Source organism: Drosophila montana, unplaced genomic scaffold (genome assembly GCF_035044405.1).
Source record: "Drosophila montana isolate Dmon_TW-CO22-7 unplaced genomic scaffold, ASM3504440v1 contig_1505_1, whole genome shotgun sequence".
Taxonomy (NCBI): Eukaryota; Metazoa; Arthropoda; class Insecta; order Diptera; family Drosophilidae; genus Drosophila; species Drosophila montana.
In genome coordinates, this window is record NW_026996452.1 from 1,069,008 (window position 1) to 1,088,286 (window position 19,279).

The following is a 19,279-nucleotide window of genomic DNA, read 5'->3' on the forward strand; positions in this document are numbered from 1 at the left end:
CTAGCTGAGTATTTGTATCTGTATTCGGTAATTGTATCTGTAACTATACCGCGCACCTATATATGCATGTATCGGCATTATTTCTGTTGTCAATAATAATTTTGGTTACTCGCAAGCGTTCCTATTTTGTAAGTGTTCAAAATAAAAAATTCAATGTTTTTACCATGGCGGAAGTGATCGCCTTTAGTTTGCAAAAAAAACAAAAAAAAAACCAGTTCGGCATTTTGCTACTTTCATAACTATGTATCTATGTATTTGTATCTGTATCTGTGTGCTTAATCAAACTCAATCAATCGTCAAGTTTGTGTTCCGCAAAACAATCAACAATTTTGCTTACAAGTTGACAACAACAACAACAACAACATCAACAACAACAACAAATGCCAACCGCAAGACGGAACCAATACAAGCAAATTCAATGGTTGGCGACCCCTCCTAGAACGGTTAGCACTTATCTTGGCCACGAGTTCGCTGCGGGCGTCAAATGATTTAATATGCAAATCGGAAACGCTTCCTATAACAGATAATGTAAGATATTCAGCAAAAGTCGGGATGAGATTTGTTTTTATTTGATTTGTTAAGCAAAGACTGAAACTGAATTATAAATGCATTTTGCAAAACAAGTCCACTTAATATAGAATTTGAATAGAAGCTTAATTTGGTATTTACATCAAGAGGTTAAGGGTGACAAAATATGAATTTCTACATTGCTGCGATTTGCTAATTTTTTGATGCTGAATCGTAATGCGCAGTTCGATTAATGCACAATAATAAGCCATATATTTGGAAAAAAAAAAATAAGTATATATATTTAGAAATGGGAACAGTCTACAGTACTTGTTATGAAGGTTTTTACATTCTACGGAATATTTGCAGTGAATATATACTAACGAAAATATCTCGATCGGTTTTCTAACAAATAAATTGCAGGTGGAACTGGAGGTGTCCGTTCAAGAGAGCTTTCACTTAACTAAATATAGATGATGAGCCGACGGTGACAGGATATCTGTTTAGTAAGTTTGTCAGGTCTATAATAGAAGTGCGCTTATTTAATCATCGACATTGTCAATAAATCACACAAGCACACACAAAATAACAACGAGCCGCGACTTAAAGTGCTCTTTGTGCAGATACAAAAGCCGTCAGATACTTGGGACTTGGAGAGCATATGAAGTGCCTTTGTGAGCGGCGATTGATTTTTGGCATATGTATGAGCTCGTGTATTTATTTGTGTAATTATGACATTTTTTTCACGCCATGTTAAACAAACAAATAACGCACAAACTGACAATAAGCCTCTTTGTCTGAGACAAGCGCACAGAATTAAAAAATTCATAAATGAATTAAGTAAAAATATATAAAAGATATCATTTTAAGTGAACAGTGTGTGTCGAGTGCGTTCTCTGTCCTGCGCCAAGCCTTTTTTCGCTATGCGTATGTACATATAGATATATTTACATATAATGTAAGCTTTTGGTCTGCTTCACAGACAAAAGTTGCGACTACAACAAAAACAGACAGAAAGACAGATGATAACGATGCGATTGGTTGCTTGCTTCCTCATGTGAACACGCTTTACATGAAATATGTAAAATAATTTTAACGGTTCGAGCTGCCCCACGCAGCGCTTGTCACTCAAAACCAATAAAAAGATACAAAAGTATCTACGCGGTGCAACGCATCTTTTATTTTTGCATTTCCGCATTTAACGCATTTAATTTATATTTACAGTTGCTTGCTGCGCACCGTAATTGATTTGCATAGCTGGCCACGCCCACAACGATATGCGTCAATTTATTATAAAATGTTTTGCAACGCCATATTTCCGCCTGACTTGACTGGCCTGGCCCGAATTTGGACCCAGTTGGCATTTAATTTATCTAGCCAAAATTAATATTTTTTTATCTGTAGAATCGCTAGACTTTGGAGTCCGGGCGATAAAAATATTAACAATCAGCGAAGGGAAATTGTGTCAAAGCGCTTTCGATTGAAAGTAAAATATAAACAAAAAAGCAACTTTATGGTGATTAAACAAATTTATGAAAACAGAATGTCTTATCAGCTGAAGAAATTCAAAGCAAGATAGCGACTTAATATATAAATTAGTATAATTATATTAAAATCCGATTTATTATAATATGTAAATAATTTATTTTCATATATAGGCCCATAAGCCTTCTTACGCGTTTGATCGATTGGGTGCACAACAATATAGAATATTCATTCCGTCTCCGGCTCTTTACACAAATATTAACCTAACGGCGCTTACAGTTTTCAGATTGCGATCTCTTTCACTCTCTATCTCTCTGTTAGTGTTAAGAGACCAACGTGAAGAGGCGCAAAGAAAATAACAGAGACAGCATCTGTCGCCAGACAGTCTACAAAATCGGAAACGTAAGCAGGCTATGACGAACTAGCATAAATTGTCAACAACGAATAACCGTTAGAAATAAAATTGCAATTTTTGGTTAACCCTCTGAAGTATAACAGATTTTTTACCTACTCTCATTCCCCATAAACATATAGTCAGAGGCAAAGGTCTTTAACATTATGAAAATAGCTTCTTTATATGCAAGTACTACTGTATAAAGTTACTTTAATGTGCGTGTGTCTGTTAGTTCATTACTTTGAAATACCGTTGCCATTTGTTTCTCTACGAAAATGGCATCGCAGGGCTTTAGACAAAGTGGAAATGAAGCCCTGAGCGTCGAGAGAAGACAGTGAAGCTTGCGTGCTGAAATTTTTGTTGTTGCTTGGGTTGTTTGGTTTTATTGTGCTGATGACCTTAAATTAGGCGTAGGTCTTCATTTTTTTTCCCCGCATACGTCGCTGTTGGCCACGTTCGGGTTTTCAACCGTCTTTTTCTTTGCGTTTTAGTCAGCTGTTTTGCGCTGCGCTTTGGCCTCAAGTTGTAATAAATAACAAAGAAGACAAAAAACTTACATGCTCATAAGAAATAACAACGAAAACATAAAACCACGCTCCAAATGCCTTGACCCGCAGGCAAGAGCCGAGAATAATGGCAATCATTTTGTTGGTTAGTTTGGATAAGCACAACGCCTAATGTGAATACATATGAAAGTGAATGTAATGCAGTAGAAGCCAAAAATGAGAGGAGGACAATAACAATTTCAGTTATAGAGTTTTGCTCCGCATGTGCCTTTGTATGTGTGCTAGACACAGAGAGAGAGAGGGAGAGAGAGAGAGAGAGAGACTAAAAGGGCAATGAACAAATGGAAAACCGTTGAATGGCGCACAAGGAAATCGAATATGAACAGAATTTTAGACAAGCCGCGCCTTACACAGCGAGGAGAGCGTAAAACCAAATGAAAAATAGAGTGTGAGAGCGAGAGAGACACCGTTGAGCCAGCGGCCGCCTCTTGGCAGCTTTCGCAGCGTTTCTTTGACCATTTCTATGCACAAATTGTGCAAAATATAATTAATTTTGCTTCCTATATTTTTTCTTACATCACTAAAGTACTTGTTGCACTGTACACACACACACACACACACACCTGCCTTTTAGCTCGATCGCTTTGCTGTTCGCCTTGTGTGACGGCTGCCTTGTGAGCTCGGGCTCGCTCTTACTGCACTGGTTAGATTCCTTTTGGTATGCTTCCTTTGCTTTTCTTTTGTTGATTCTTTTTCAAGTAAATTCGTTTAGTGATTTTAGTCACATTTCTAACTGGTATTCATTTCACTTTTTGTCCACTCGCGTTAAAACATTAAAAACGGATTATAATGTATGCACAAACACGCACGCGTCTAATATATTTAAAATTTATTTTAGTTTTGTGCTAATGCTTTTCTTTTCTTTTCTTTGGCACAACGCGAAAGAGGGGTAAAGTTGGGCACTCTGTAATTTAATGATATTTTAATTTGGGAAGTAAAACTTTAAAATTTGTTTTAAATCAATACACACACACACACACAAACCCATTTTCTTTGTGTTAAATTTTGAATTTTGATAAGTGACTTTTAAAAGATAATGCTGCTTATTTTTTCGTATCTAATGACAAGTGCAACTCCAAAATGGTGGCAAACTAAATTTATTTTCCATCAACGATTATTTTCAATCAAACGAAACACTAACCACAAATTGAGCACAGACAATATCAGACAATTGCAATAACAATATTACTGCTGTCGGTACAACAAATTAAAAAGCACACTCTCTTCGGCACACACACACACACAGACAAGCAGCTAATTTAACAATTTAACAAACATGGGAATGTGTACTGGGTATTTATTTATTTTTTTGTTGTTGTATTGTTTTAAACAATTTACAATATTTGACGCGGTAGCTGCACATTTAAACCCGTATTTGCATTTATTTCTGTATTTTATTTAGCACGTAGCCGTTTTACGGTATTGTGTTGTGTTTCTTCTTTTTTTCTGAATTCGCGCGCGCGCGTTTTTCGCTTGGACGGGCTTTACAAAATAAGAGTTTGCTGACACTTTTCTGTTTCGTTTTGGCGCGCTTCGGAGCGATTTGCTTGCGTTCGTTGCAAATGAAAAACTTAAACTGATCGAAAATTTCTACCGTGAAGCGAACGTGCATGTGTCTCAGAAAGCAGCGACAAACCTCAGGAAAACACAAACAACAAATAATAACCGAACACCAACGAATACGAATACGATCTTTGGCTGACGCTGACGTCGACGACGCTGCTGCCGTTTCTGTCGCTGCCGACGCTCTTGTGTAAATTATGCTATTTATTGTCGCTGCACAGTGGAACGTAAATATAAATAAAATTATAATAACTGCATACAGGCTTCGTTTATATGTACTGAGCATGGGTGTGCCACTGTGTGGAGCCTCGTTGTTTGTCGGGCAGCACTGACTTCGCTGCTATTTTGAGCTCATTCTTCCACTCTCTCGCTCTCTTTTTCTCTCTCGCTGTGTTTGGAGCTCGGGTCTCTCAGGGCGCGTCGCCATGTGCTTCGATAAACATAAACTTGTTTTTGTTGGCAGGTTTAAGCGCAGCTTACAGATTGTTTATACATTTTTCAGCTGTTTATTTTTTATTATTCATTTTTATTTTACGTATCTCAACTAACTGTCGCTATGTTCATTTTCATTTATATTGCTAACAAACAATTTACTCATTAATTTAAAACATATTTTCAATCTATGCATTAAATTCTGATTCGCATAACATATCAACATGATGCTTAGCCCAAATGTTGCAGGCTGCAACAAATGTTGCCGACACATGTTGCTGGCATTCAGCGATATTGCTGACTTTTTTAGCGGGTTTGTTGACGGTTTTTCATTGTTTACTGGAAATCGCTTCTAATGCACATGTGCACCGAAACTTGTTTAAATCGAGAGTGCGTTACGAATAGACAAATAATTAATACAATTTGCCGCTGTATATACTTTTCGCAAATGCTTATTTACTGTGTGTGATTATTTTTGTTTTTCTATCTTTTTTTTGGAGGCTACTCGGTGCAACGCGGCGACTTTGTAATTTCATTTAAATTACTCATACGCATTGAGAGCCAGCCAGTATGTGTTGCTGCCTGTTTTAACTTGGCGCTAAATGAAACACGCACGAAAAACATTTCCGGCCTTAACAACCAATATAGGTCATTGGTGGGGTGAAAGTGTGAATGCCACCCCCTTTCAAGGTGTTTGCCCCGCTAAAAAACAAAAAAAAAGCCTAGAAAATTTCCCTCAAGGTTACTCGAATATGCATAAATCGAGACACTTATGTAGATAATACTTGGGCTCGTTTAGCCTTCACCGTATGTGCTGCGTGAGAATTTCCTTTAATTTCTACAGTTAAATATCATGACTCGACTCGATTTGCAAATTATGCAATTTACTACAATTATTTCTTTTTCTTCCTCTCGCTCTTCAACTTGTTAAACGTGCAACTCAATACGCCAAACCTGCAACATCATCTTCCACCTTGTTGCCGCTTGGCTTGTCTTGCATTCTCGACTTGTTTTGAGCCTCGAAACCTTCAAGGGTATTACACAATTGACTGAACCAAAATGCATTGTGGCTGCGGAATGTCTAAATTTTATTAAATTTATAAATGAAATTCAAAGTGTGTTACTTATATGTATTGCTGTTAACCTATTATCTATTGTTCGCCTTTAGGTTCCTTATTTTCGCAAACCATTTTATATATACTTATGTATGATTCGGTTCAGATTGGAGTTGCCCTTCATAGTAAAATAAAATGTAATATTCTAGATTCGAACCGGTTCGGTGTGTGTGTGTGGGCGTGTGTGTGTTAATGTATGCATGTTACTTTTCGCTGTGCTGCGAATTTAAAAAAAAACTAATTTCTACCAAGTGCTCTCTCCTCGATTCTCACGAATTCAAGTAGGCTCTGCAGTTTTTCATGCTTAGCTAGTAGTGTTGAGTTTTTTTTTCTTGTTTTTTTCGTTTATTTTTTTTACTGTTTTTTATTGTTAGTGTTTTTTTGTGTACGTATATATGTATGTACGTGTGATCACCAATCAATCAGTCAGTCAGTCAGTCAGGACAAACAGTTTTATATAGAGAGATAACTCCTTAAGATATTTGCATAATTTTCCCAAAAATCATACAAATCTCTAGAATTTAAAAACCCAACAAGTCGGCATTTGAATTGGTTTTATTGCTTTGATTGGCCAGAATAAATACGGACTGCAATTAGCTTCTAAGCGTTTGAAAATCGATATGTTTAAAAGTCATTTTGCGGTTCCTTGACAGAAACACACGCGCACACACACACACACACACGCACACACACACATTACACAAATAAATCTATATATACTATATTAAAAATCTCATAGTTGCGCGCTTTTGAGTTTTTTGTGAAATTCGTTTACGCCTAAATTGTTTATTTATATTTTGTAAGATTTGTGTACCAAATGTGCGCATGTGTTCGTTTCTCTCATATTTGCATTTATTTATATATTTTTTTCTCAAATTGCAATTTCAGCTACTGCCAACAACTTGTTTACAAATGTAATAAATATGAGCTGAAAAAAAAAAAATTGAAGTCAGGCAAATAAGACAACTAGGCTGGATATATATATTTCATGCCAGATGTGTAAGGAGTAGGTTTTTAAAATATATTCATTAAAATGCTAAATTAAATTTTTGGCAAACAGCTGATGCAATTCCCAGATCCCGATTGAAGGCAACTTTGCGGAGGAACAGCTCCAGCTTCAGTTTCAGCTTCAGCTTTTGGTTAAACTGCTTAAAATGCAAAGCCGAAAACTTCATTTTTTTATTTACTATTTCTGTCAGTCATATGGCGGAAGGGGCACGAATCTTTTGCCGCAAAGTTTCGACAGCTTTTTTATTTTTGCTGCAAGCTAAAAATAGCAAAGCGACAAAAACAACAACAACAACAACAACAACAACAATGCGTTGATTGCAAGTTGTTTGGTTTTGCTTTTATGCTGTGTGGTCCAATAATGAAAAGAAAAACCGGCTTGACAGGAAAACGCAATTTTCGTTTGAATACGGAAAAAATGCATAACATTTTTGCAGCTCGACAGCGACGTTGACGTCGACGCCGGCTTCGCAGCCAGCAGCACCGGCTGTCCGTCTGTCCGTCTGTCCGTCTGTCTGTCTGTCTGTCTGTGCAAAACATTTGTATTGTCAAATACCCTTAAATTTGGCCAGCAGGGTAACATGATTGGGCTCATTCATATTCCAATTCGAGGCAAACAACATTAACTACGTTTTATTTATCTATAATATACATTTATGTCGATTTAAGTGTATTTTTTTTGCTTGCCAACTTTTCTAGGGTATTCTGGAGCCTGCTCGCAGCAAACAGCTTTTATTTGGATTGCTTGGATTTTCAGCTGTTTTGTCGGTTCGGTCTTGTCCATAACCATTTAGACTTGTTTGGATCCCGTTGTGCGCCTTATTTGGTCAGCTGACAAATAGACAGCCGCTGCGCCCAAAATATGCAATATATGGGTATTTTCCATTTTCCATTTTCCATTTCCCATTTCCACTAACCCACTGTAAGGGTGTTGCGTATTTCCTCTTGAATTATGCATATAAATTGCATACGTAATGCACTTCACACTTCAAAAGATACTTTAAAATTGATTAGCTGTGCAAGTGTCAGCCAAAACATTTATCATCAGATATTTAAATTATTTATTCATGTTTGTAAATTGGCGTATTTTCAATTCAAATATTTCGCCACTCAACAGTTAACCTGATAAATGATAAATTTGTATATTGATTGATATAAACATTTTGTATTTACCCTGCAAATGAGAAAATAATTAAAAACTGCGTTTTATGAACTATTTTACTGTGCTGCTAGCACAACTGAATTTAATAATATTGAGGTCAATGTCGGTTATACAATAGTTCTTGCCGTTGTTGATATTGAAAAGGCAAGCGACAACTTTTTGTTTATTTAGTTAACATAATATTTTATTTATGAGCGAAGAGCAAGACAGTTGGCAACATCAATTATAAGTCGATTTTGGCAATCATGCAATCGAATTATTATTATTAATTATAATGGCCCATCATCGTCGTATCACAAGACTTAAAAGATATATGAGTCCAGTTGAACTCAAGCCATGCTACAACTTATAGAAAGCCACTCAATTATAATGCCGCCTATTGTTTGTAGAATCAGTTTTGGCTACATACTTTTCCTATCTGATTCAAAAAACTGCTTCCAAATAAATTGATGAATTGAAATTTCGATATGAGTATAGTTATGAGTCATTTGAACGGGTTATACCGGAGGAAATGTCTTATTCATTCAGTAAATAGCACAAGTTTCCATCTTCCCGAATTTCTTTAAGTAAGGTTCCTCAACCTGCTGAGGAAGATCCTAACACAAAGCAGGAAGCGAGTAAAACCTAAATCGACTAAAAAATGCCCTTTATATAGGCCTTAGCTGGTCTCTGTCATATTTTCAAACAAGTAAGAGGTTCTAGTCGGGAGCTCCCGACTAGGAGATACCCTGAACCCTCTTCTTCCGACAGGCGATAGGTATAAAATGATAAATACTTGATATATATATACTATTCTAGAAGCTACATGTCAATTTTGGTGACTCTAGCTGATATCGATTTTTATCGATTACTTGGAAACGGGGCAAGTTATCGAATATCGGAAACAAACTCGAGCTGCGCGGTTACTAGGAGGACATATAGCTAAAATATCAAGTCTCTAGCTCTTATAGGTTCTGAGATCCTTGCGTTCATACATACGGACAGACGAACGGACGGACGGACGGACATGGCTAGATCGACTCGGCTATTGATGGTGATCAAGAATATATATACTTTATGGGGTCGGAGATGCTTCCTTCTGCCTGTTACATACATTTGCACAAATACATTACCCATTTTCAATGGGTTCAGGGTATAAAAATATGCTAACTTATACGACTTCATTTTGGGCTACAGGGTATCATATTCGTATTATTTGTTTCGCCGCATGTCATCGAGCAATATAAATACGTAGCTAGGCACATACGCAGAAGTTATTTGTTGACTTGTTTGTTGACATTAGGCCAGCTGAGCTGAGCTGGAAATTTTACGATATTTAACTATGCATTTGGAAAATTTTCGATCAAGTTATTTGCCAACTATGTATATTCTAGATTTTTGTTATTGTTTTCGCAGCGACTCTTATCGGCGGCATATTTGACTATGCCTTGAATATCTGGGTAAATACTATTCAGAGTAAATATCAGGTGGATCTGATAAGAACGCGCTGAATATATATAATTAATTAAGATAAGCGCAAATTTTATTAAAGGCAGACCACAAAATAAAAAGCAGTAAGAAATTGTTTCTAGAATATTTGTGCGAAGAGTATGAATTGCAGCACATGAATGTGACCTCGGCAATCAATAGCTGAGGTCAGCTGTCAATAGTTCATTGCATCAATACGACCACGCCTTGCGTCAAATCTAATTGAGCTGTTCAATAGGCCATATAGAGAGAGAGACGATGTCGATGACAGTCCCCCGAGTGGTTGTCATTTGTTTGTCATATCCTTGTTAACATGTCGCGCTTTTCTAGTTAATTTCATTTGTTTAAGCCAATTTCGAAAGTACAAAAAAAATGCGTAAAACAAATCGTAGTTTAGTTCTCGATTGTAGATTGCTCGCAAGGACAACAACAAATAAATGTTAATAAATATTTATCGATATTTGTCGATTCAGTATGGGCGAAGGGGAGCTGGGCGGCACTCGGCTAATATGTTCTAATAAACAATAATGATAGGTAATTATTTTGATATAGTACACACAAATGTTGACTGATCTATTCTTAAATCGAATGTCAAGCTGTTGACATTGAATACTAAGATTCAAGGATGTAAAAAATCAACAATGCATGGGTGGGTCAACTAGAATAGGGGAGCTCCCGACTAGGGGATACCCTGAACCCTCTTCTTCCAACAGGCGATAGGTATAAAAGGAAAGATACTTGATAGATATATACAATTCTAGAAGCTACATGTCAAGTTTGGTGACTCTAGCTCATATTATTTTCGGAATTGCTCAAAAAACAGGATACCGATATCGATTTTTATCGATTACTTGGCAACGGGGCAAGTTATCGAATATCGGCAACAAACTTGATCTGCGCGGACACTAGGAGGACCTATAGCTAAAATTTCAAATCTCTAGCTCTTATAGGTTCTGAGATCCTTGCGAACGAACGGACATACATTTGCACAAATACATTATACCCTTTTACCCATTTTTAATGGGTTCAGGGTATAATTATCGATAAAGTTAACTCAGATACTCAGATTTGATTATATAATAATTATAAGAGCGGCAAGGAAATAACTATAATGCTTTTATAAATGACCTTCTTCAGTTTGAATGAGCATGAAAAACGTAAATGCAATTTCTGAGTAATTTTCAAAATTAATTCCGACAAAATGGCTAAGTGCATATTGTTGCCACATGCCCAAACATGCTCGAGTATATATCTATATACATATATATCTATATATATGTATATATATGCACATATTGTCTTCAGCTGCTTAGATAACAAATAAATTTCGTCGCAATTTAATAAAGCCAAACACTTTTGTTTGTTCAGAAAATGTCAAGCAATGACATTGGGTACAATTGCGATATAACGCGATTGTAAGCATTAAAAATGGTAACCATATGTTAATGAATAATATAATTGAAAATAAATGTGACTGACATTTGATTTAATGAACGTAGGACATCATAAAATAACACTAGAATGGGGGGATGTTTGGATACGCTGATTAAGTCTTGTGAGTGTGATTAAAATGCCACGAGCGGCACGTTTCAGCGAGATTTATGGCTAATAAACAGTAGCATCAGTCAAGCATGGAATCGGTTGATTTATATAGTGACAGACCATAGCTTATATATGTGACACGGAGAGCACAGAGCTCATTTCTATGCTGGGTGAGACATATATCACATATGATATAATCGCAGACTCTAGATTAATCGCAAATATTTTTAATAATAGTGTAAAACGCACCGTTTATGAGCTAGTTCGATAATCGTTGGTCTCGAATTTCCTGTTGTTGTCTCCGGAAATGAAAAATATCTAATATATATAGCTTGACTTAACTAAACATTAAACAGCTTAAGCAAGACAAGTATATGCATATGCATATCGCTTATTGAACGCCATTTGCCTGCGCAATATGGCACTTAATTGTGGCAATTAATTCATATTCATAAAATCATCAAGAATTTTCAATGCCTCTCAATTAAGTGCTTTACTCGACGCCTTCCCCACAGCATCAATTCTATTCTACACATATTGTTTCGGTTAGGAACATTCGAAATACATTCCCAGCGACATCCTTTCAATGACAAAGACACAATTTGCGAGCCGATGTTACATTTTATGCCCGGCTCTGGAGCAGACCGCAACAAGAGCAAGCGGCAAATGCCAGCCACAGTGGCCACAACATTCACAATAGCCACGCCCAAGCCTCAGGCCTGCACTGTGGTCGAATGACAATAGTTTATGTGCACCTGGCACATATATCAAATCGAAAATTGAATTACAATAAAGTATAAATATTGTCTCGATAATTTCATATTTACTGAACTCGGTTAACCTGATTAACTTGAACCACTGTGCGCATTGCAATCGATGCAAATTATGGCCTAAAACAATGCCAGGAGCAGTAGAAGCAGTAAAACTGCAATTATTATACCCTGTACTCAGAAAATACGCTTGAAAGTTGAGCTGAAAAAAAGATCGATATCTGAGACCGATCGATGTTTTCGATTGTTTTTAAGCAAAAAATCGATAATATTTTAAAAAGAAAATAATTAGAAGACATTAGTTATATAACCAAGAAACAAATTTATTATTTTCTTAAGCTATTATTATTATTATTTATTCATTTCTTATTTATATATACAAGTGGAAATTTTACTTGTCGCTTTCTTTTGCTCAAAAAGTGTTAGAGCTGGGAAAACATCGATGGTTCAAAAAAAAATCATAGATAAAACAACAAATATATCGATATAATCAATAGTCCCATCGATTGTTTTCCAGCTTTATTTGACTATAGGCTATATACAGTAAGGGCATGTTGTCTGTGTTCAAACTCAGCGATAATTAGAAATAGAGAATGAGAGGGAGAGAGGCAGAGAGAGAGAGAGAGAGAGAGAGAGAGAGTGAGAGAGAGAGAGAGAGAGAGAAGAGAGAGAGATAGGGAGCTGAGTGAGTGCGAGGGAATCTTAAAGCACGCACTGACTGCAGGGTATCTGCTCGTCGAGCACGCTGCAATAGAATGCTCTGACTTGTTGTCATTGTTGTGCTGACATCGCCAGCGGCAGTAGAGCACATCACAGCTGCAAGTGAAAGTCAAACATGAAACGCACACACACACACACACACACGCACACAACTTGGCGGATATTTAGCGTTTGGGGGGGCAGAGGACGTGGGTCGGCAGGCGGCACTGGGGTAGTGCTGATGACGGCCATAATGTGCATCGTTTCATGGTCAACAGCTATTTACAGTCGCTATCAGCGTGTGTGTCCGTGTGTGTGCGTGTGCGTGTGTGTGTGTGTGCGAGTGTGGGTAATAGCAAAACAAACGCTTTACTCTGCAGAATGTCCCAAAGGATTAGCAAACGGCCACACATCAACTGGCATTATCATATCTCATCAATATGGCCCCGGCAAACGGCGTTCAAGACGTGCTCGGCATGCTTAGGGTCAACTTAAAATGATCGACTCTATCATTTTATTCACACAGCATATTTGCATAAAAACCACCCAACTTTGGAGGGGCTTGTTCGCTGTTGTGTTGTGAATTTTCGGGTATTACCTTCATATTGAGTTATCGGGTTTTTATGGTTTTGTTTATATCAATTCGCATTTCAATTAACAATTCGACGGATTAATTGGCATGCGGGCACTCATTATGCATATGTATGAGGGTTGGAATAATTAACAACAATATTGCTATAAGCATGATTTAAGATTAATCAAGGTTTGGCAGTCAAAATTCAGGAAGACTAGCTACATTGTAATTTGAATTATTATGTATACACAATGCCTCAACACTTGAGCACAGAATGTGGCCAAACCAGTTGAAAGGCTTCGCCTTTAAAGATGCGCTTCGCAAAGGTAGCCAAGCGGTCAGAAGAAGAAGAAGAAGAAGAAAACACCAAAAAAAGGGAAAAACAATAACAAGGCGATCAAGGCCAAGCTTAAAGGGTTTCAAGGTTATAAATCACCTGGCCCAGTCAGGAAGCAGCCGACTAAAGAGCAGCTGCAGCTTTTTGTATGCAGAGTCCTGATGCATATCAGTGAAAACTGGTTATGAAGTGCGCGAAAACACAAAGCAGATTCCATTCCCATGACATTTCGAGGCTACGACAAGCCAGCCACATTTACAGGGCATCGGGCAGAGTTCTATAAAAATAATGGAGCGGCATTTAACGACTGCTCTAATGCAAAGACTTAAATCCGATGTGAAAGTCATTTGGTAGAGCGAGAAATGTCACGCATACGCCATGTAGAAAACAAGTAAGAGGTTCTAGTCGGGAGCTCCCGACTAGCGGATACCCTTACCCCTCTTCTACCAACAGGCATTAGATATAAAATGAAAGATACTTGATATACATTTACTATTATTGAAGCTACATGTCAAGTTTGGTGCCTCTAGCTCATATCGATTTTTATCGATTACTTGGAAACGGGGCAAGTTATCGAATATCGGAAACAAACTCGATCTGCGCGGGTACTAGGAGGACCTCCAGCTAAAATTTCAAGTCTCTAGCTCTTATAGGTTCTGAGATCCTTGCGTTCATACATACGGACAGACGGACATGGCTAGATCGACTCGGCTGTTGATGCTGATCACGAATATATATACTTTATGGGGTCGGAGATGCTTCCTTCTGCCTGTTACATACATTTGCACAAATACCTAATACCCTTTTTAATGGGTTCGGGGTATAATGAGCCAACATTCATTACACTGAATATTGGCATATTTTTACAAACACATTTCTATATGGCAAGAGAATCTTTTATCTGACATTAAGTTTTAGCAGCTGGAATATATATGAAATGCCAGCATTTATACCAATTTCAGGCCATTTTATATTGTGGGCGTTCGAAGGACGAAAGATATACGAAATTAAAGTGTCAAAATGAATTGATTTATGGCCAATGATTCAACTGTCTGTTACCATTTATATTGCACAATTGCTTGCTTTTTGTGTATTCGCCTGCCTGATTTCGAGTTCGACAACAATTTGTGTTCCCGCTTTCGCATTCGCTTTCGATTCGCCAATTCAGTTGCAATCGATCTGGGAACTAAAGTTTCGTCAATTTACATTTATTATGTAGAAGAAATAAATAAATATATAATATCAATATATATTTATTTATTTATTTTTATTGTGAGAATGGTTTGTTGCAGGATCAGTTAATATTATTATATTATTAATCTTAAAAAATATGCAGATAATTAACGTGTGACTTATAATATACAACTGCTAATAATCCTTAATAATTTTCCACTTACCCTGAGGTAAACACGAGGCGAGTGCCTAAGGGTCACTTCAAAACTAAGTTTAGTTCGGGATTATTTCCTAAATGTTTTAAATGTTTAATTTCAAGTGCTGTGCATTTGAGTATGTGCGTAATTTGCATTAGGTTATCATCAAAGTGATATCCTAGCTGTGTGCAACTAGGAGGTGGGAGCTCAAAATTGTGTTTTATACAAGACTTGGTATTAGATTAAATTTGTCTGCGTGCTGCTTCGGATTAGTTGTGAGAGTCGGAAAATACAAGAGTACAAAAACTATAAAAACTTTTAAATACAATTTGTCAAAAATATAAAAACTCTACCTAAACAAATTTTAACTTCGAATATGGCAAAACAAATTGAACTTAACACGAGACTAAAGAAAAACAAAAATGGAATTTTCGAAAAGCTTTTAAGAGAAACATGAAAGCAGGACTTACTGCCAGGAGAAGCTGCCGGTGATGCCATCCTTGAGCCGATCGCGCAACGAACGCTGTCGACTTGGTCCTGATCCGCTCAGCGGCGGCAAAATCGTATTCTCCCCATCCTCGAGCACGGTGACGATATTCGATGCGGACGTGGATATCGGTGCGCCGGCATGCTCCATTATCGGCGGCTGTTGCTGGTGATAATGGGGATGGTTCGATGGATGCGGTGAGCCCGCTGGCGAGCCCGCTGGCGAGTCTCTGTTGTTCAAATGACGTCGGAACGAGCCGTGGCGTGGTGAGTTTTCGCGTGACATTATTGAATTTTATTGAAAATTTGTTTGTTTTGGTTCAGTTGAATTAATTTTGTTCAACAGAAATTTGCATAAAATAATTAGAAGCATAAAATAATTAGTTCAATCGCAGCCAATTTTCGAAAGTTTATTAATTTTTTTTTTTTTTGAAATTTTTGTAGATGAAGAAAACGAGCGAGCTGAGCTTGCAGTTAATTTGTTGTTATTTTTTCTTAGGTGGTGAGTTTATTTATTAATTGCACATAGAGCCAAAAATGTTTTGTGTAAAAGTTTTGCTATTCGGGGGGATAGGCATATACCATAAAAATTAGTTGAACAAATAAGATAATAAGAAAACATATTCAATTGATATACATATGTAGATATTGCACTGAGTAGAATAAAATAATGTTCAAATACGCGAAATTCACAACAAAATATTTTCGATTTTGTGAGCAGACGAGAGTGCGTTTTAGTGTGTGTTGCGTATAGTAAAAGTATATATGTAGTATATAGTATATAGTATAGTATTTGTATTGGTAGCTTGAGCGAAAAAGTGATAAAGTTAAATTTGAATTTCAAGTAGAGATCTGCACAGATACGGCAGCTATTCTAAGCAGTATAAGATTAGTATAGAGTTGAAATAAATTATAAATGAGTCGAGTATTTAATTAGTTTGCAAGCGTTCTCAAGCAGCATGCACATTTTGGTTTCATAAATCTTAAATGATTTCGTGTTATTTCGAAAGCAGAAAGCAGCTTATGGTTTTTTTTTCAGAATTTACTAGCAAAGAAAAACGCACATAGTTGGCCCGTGTTGCGTATCATATCCAATGGCTCTGGTTTCCTAAATGTTTCCAAATTTTCAAATTTCTTGGACATAACTGCATTACACACACACACACACACACACATACATATATATATACATATATATCTATTTAGATAGTTACATCCAGTTGGTTTTTGAGCAGACTATGCGGCTTTATCAAATTCAGCTAGTCGGGCTTAGCTTTAGTCTATTACATACAAAGGCACATACAAGTAGTTCGAAATTTATATACATGAAACGATACTTTTATGGGTATTACGAGTATTAAAACGTTTAGTAAACGGCATATAGTGTGTACAGTTAGGCAGACATTTGTAAGAGGGTAAACAATCTATATATTAGACATTTGATATTGATATTGATATTGATATTGATATTGATATTCCAGTTCTTGGGTTTTTCGGTATTTTCTTTGCTCTTAACTATTGCACAAATATTGACATACATCTATGAGGCTAAGTATATCTATTGGCATAGCTGGGTATATGTAACATATATGTGTGGGCATAGCTGTTATACGAGCATTGTGGTTTTATTAGTTTTGCGTATTCATAATTTAATTAGCAATATGCATATTCTTCGTATTGTATATTGTATTTTGTATTCGTGTGTGTGTGTGTGTGTGTATGTGCGTGTGTGTGTGTTCTTTATCTGCAATTGTCATTATTATTTGTTGATTGTTGTCATTGGACCAGATCTAGATCGCAGAATGTGTTTATTGTTGTTGTTGATGTTGAGTTGTGTGTCTGTGTTTTTGCTGTAGTTTATAATTTGATTATTATTGGTAAGTAGATTTGGTATTGAGGTATGGGGCAACGAACCTGCAAGTAAAAATAAAGTAAGAGCTGGATTATTAATCACATAATTAAAATATTTCGGCTATTGATATTTTACAATATATATATAATATATGCAATTTTTACATATTTACATTAATCTTCTTGCAACCCCATTAGGGCTTAAATCTGTGCAAAGTGTTCAACGAATTCAACAGGATTTACGCCTCCAACATCGTGGACAAACCTTGAAAAACTTGAAGTCCAATGTCAAGTTGCATTTGTAATGCACCCTCTCAAATAGCCAGAGCCCTAAATGAATTATTCATGTCGGTATTGCAGTGGAAGAAGAAAAAATTAAAATTACGAAAACAATGGACCAGATAGTAGACAGACTTATATAAACAGGAAGAGTCCCATTGGTAGAGTTGGCCTCTTTTCACTGACAGCCTGAAAGTATGCAATCAATTGAGCCCAAGATTCCTATACGTGTCCCATGTGGCAAGAATGTATGGGAAACAAGTTGATGGCTTGAGTGCCTCCTCGGCTATCCAATATTTCATTGACGAATGCAATTCGCATATCCTTGCGATGCAGTTAAACAGGAATGCCATTGTACAAAACATGTATGAGGCTCTAGTCGGGAGTTACCGACTAGAGGATACCCTGAACCTTCTTCTACCAACACCAAATGCAGCTCGCGCTACGAGAATATTTGTATATTCTCAAAAAGTTAAAATTGTGGCTTAAATTTGTGGGAAATTCAAATTAGTTTATTAACTTTATTTATAGCTAGGTGGCCATAGCTATAAAATTAAAGATACTTGATACATATGTATATATACTATTCTAGAAGCTATATGTCAAGTTTGCTGACTCTAGCTCTTATAATTTACGAGATTTGCTGAAAAAACAGGATTTCGATATCGATTTTTATCGATTACTTGAAGCGGGGCAAGTTATCGATAATCGGAAACATACTCGTACTGCGCGGGCACTAGGAGGACCTACGTTCCAAATTTCAAGTCTCTAGCTCTTAAAGGTTCTGAGATTTTTGAGTTCATACATACGGACGGACAGACAGGCGGACAGACAGACGGACATGGCTAGATCGACTCGGCAATATATATACCTTATGGGGTCGGAGATGCTTCCTTCTGCCTGTTACATACATTTGCACAAATACATTATACCCTTTTTAAACATTTTTAATGGGTTCAGGGTATAATTGTATGTATGTTAAGGCAATTCGAATGTAGGCTATATCCCATGTCGCATCATAAGTATACAAATGCACATGTTGTAGGTAATTCCCAGTCATTTTCCCGTTGTCCCCAAACTATGGTAAAATTCCGATATATATATTGTAAATTCTGGCATTCAAAAACACAATTTTTATTTTGATTGTTTATTGGAAGTAACTTATGAATAAAGACTACGTTTATGTAAGTATTTTCCAAGCAGTGTCAATTTTAAATTAATTCTTTTGAATCGCTTCAATTTCGTTTTTTCTCCATCTACAACACTTTTTTCTCTTTTCTCAACTGATCCGTTTCTACTTTTTTTTTACCATGTGTGACCGTCTAGTTTTATCTTATCTATGTCTATTGCTATTATATATATTTATCATTTTGTTTGGTCACATTGATCTTGTCACCAAACTGAAATTCAAATTATGTTCAATTTGAGGAAATACTATAATGAATAAACAATCAATTAACAATCGGAATCATAAAAGGTCTTTCCGATTCAGCTAAGAAAATGCTGGGTTGATTGAAAGACTTTTCCCTTAAAGTAAAGTTTGTTGGGCCTTTAAATTTCTATCAGTTATTTAATTATTTTTTATATTTATATTAATCTCTATATATAAAACTGTTTGTCCTGACTGACTGACTGACTGACTGACTGATTGGTGATCAACGTGATCAAAAAG

General features: G+C 36.5%; 1 protein-coding gene across 12 annotated transcripts in view; it reads right to left on the reverse strand.

The window, feature by feature from the left end:
• The window catches only part of mtd (mustard), a 61,504-nt gene extending 45,726 nt beyond the window's left edge, over positions 1 to 15,778 (reverse strand). For 4 of the 12 annotated variants that reach the window (XM_064694852.1, XM_064694965.1, XM_064694843.1 and 1 more), the window contains exons 1-2: positions 4,291 to 4,499; positions 3,516 to 3,856 (exon numbers count right to left, since the gene is read on the reverse strand). Coding sequence is in view for 4 of the 12 variants with exons in the window: in XM_064694892.1 (XP_064550962.1) it covers positions 15,462 to 15,763 (302 nt within the window). In the remaining 8 variants the exon portion in view is untranslated. Of the gene's footprint in view, positions 1 to 3,515; positions 3,857 to 4,290; positions 4,503 to 15,461 lie in introns of those variants that run through there. The other 8 variants (XM_064694892.1, XM_064694875.1, XM_064694868.1 and 5 more) reach the window with 4 other exon arrangements.
• Between the last annotated feature and the right edge of the window lie 3,501 nt (positions 15,779 to 19,279).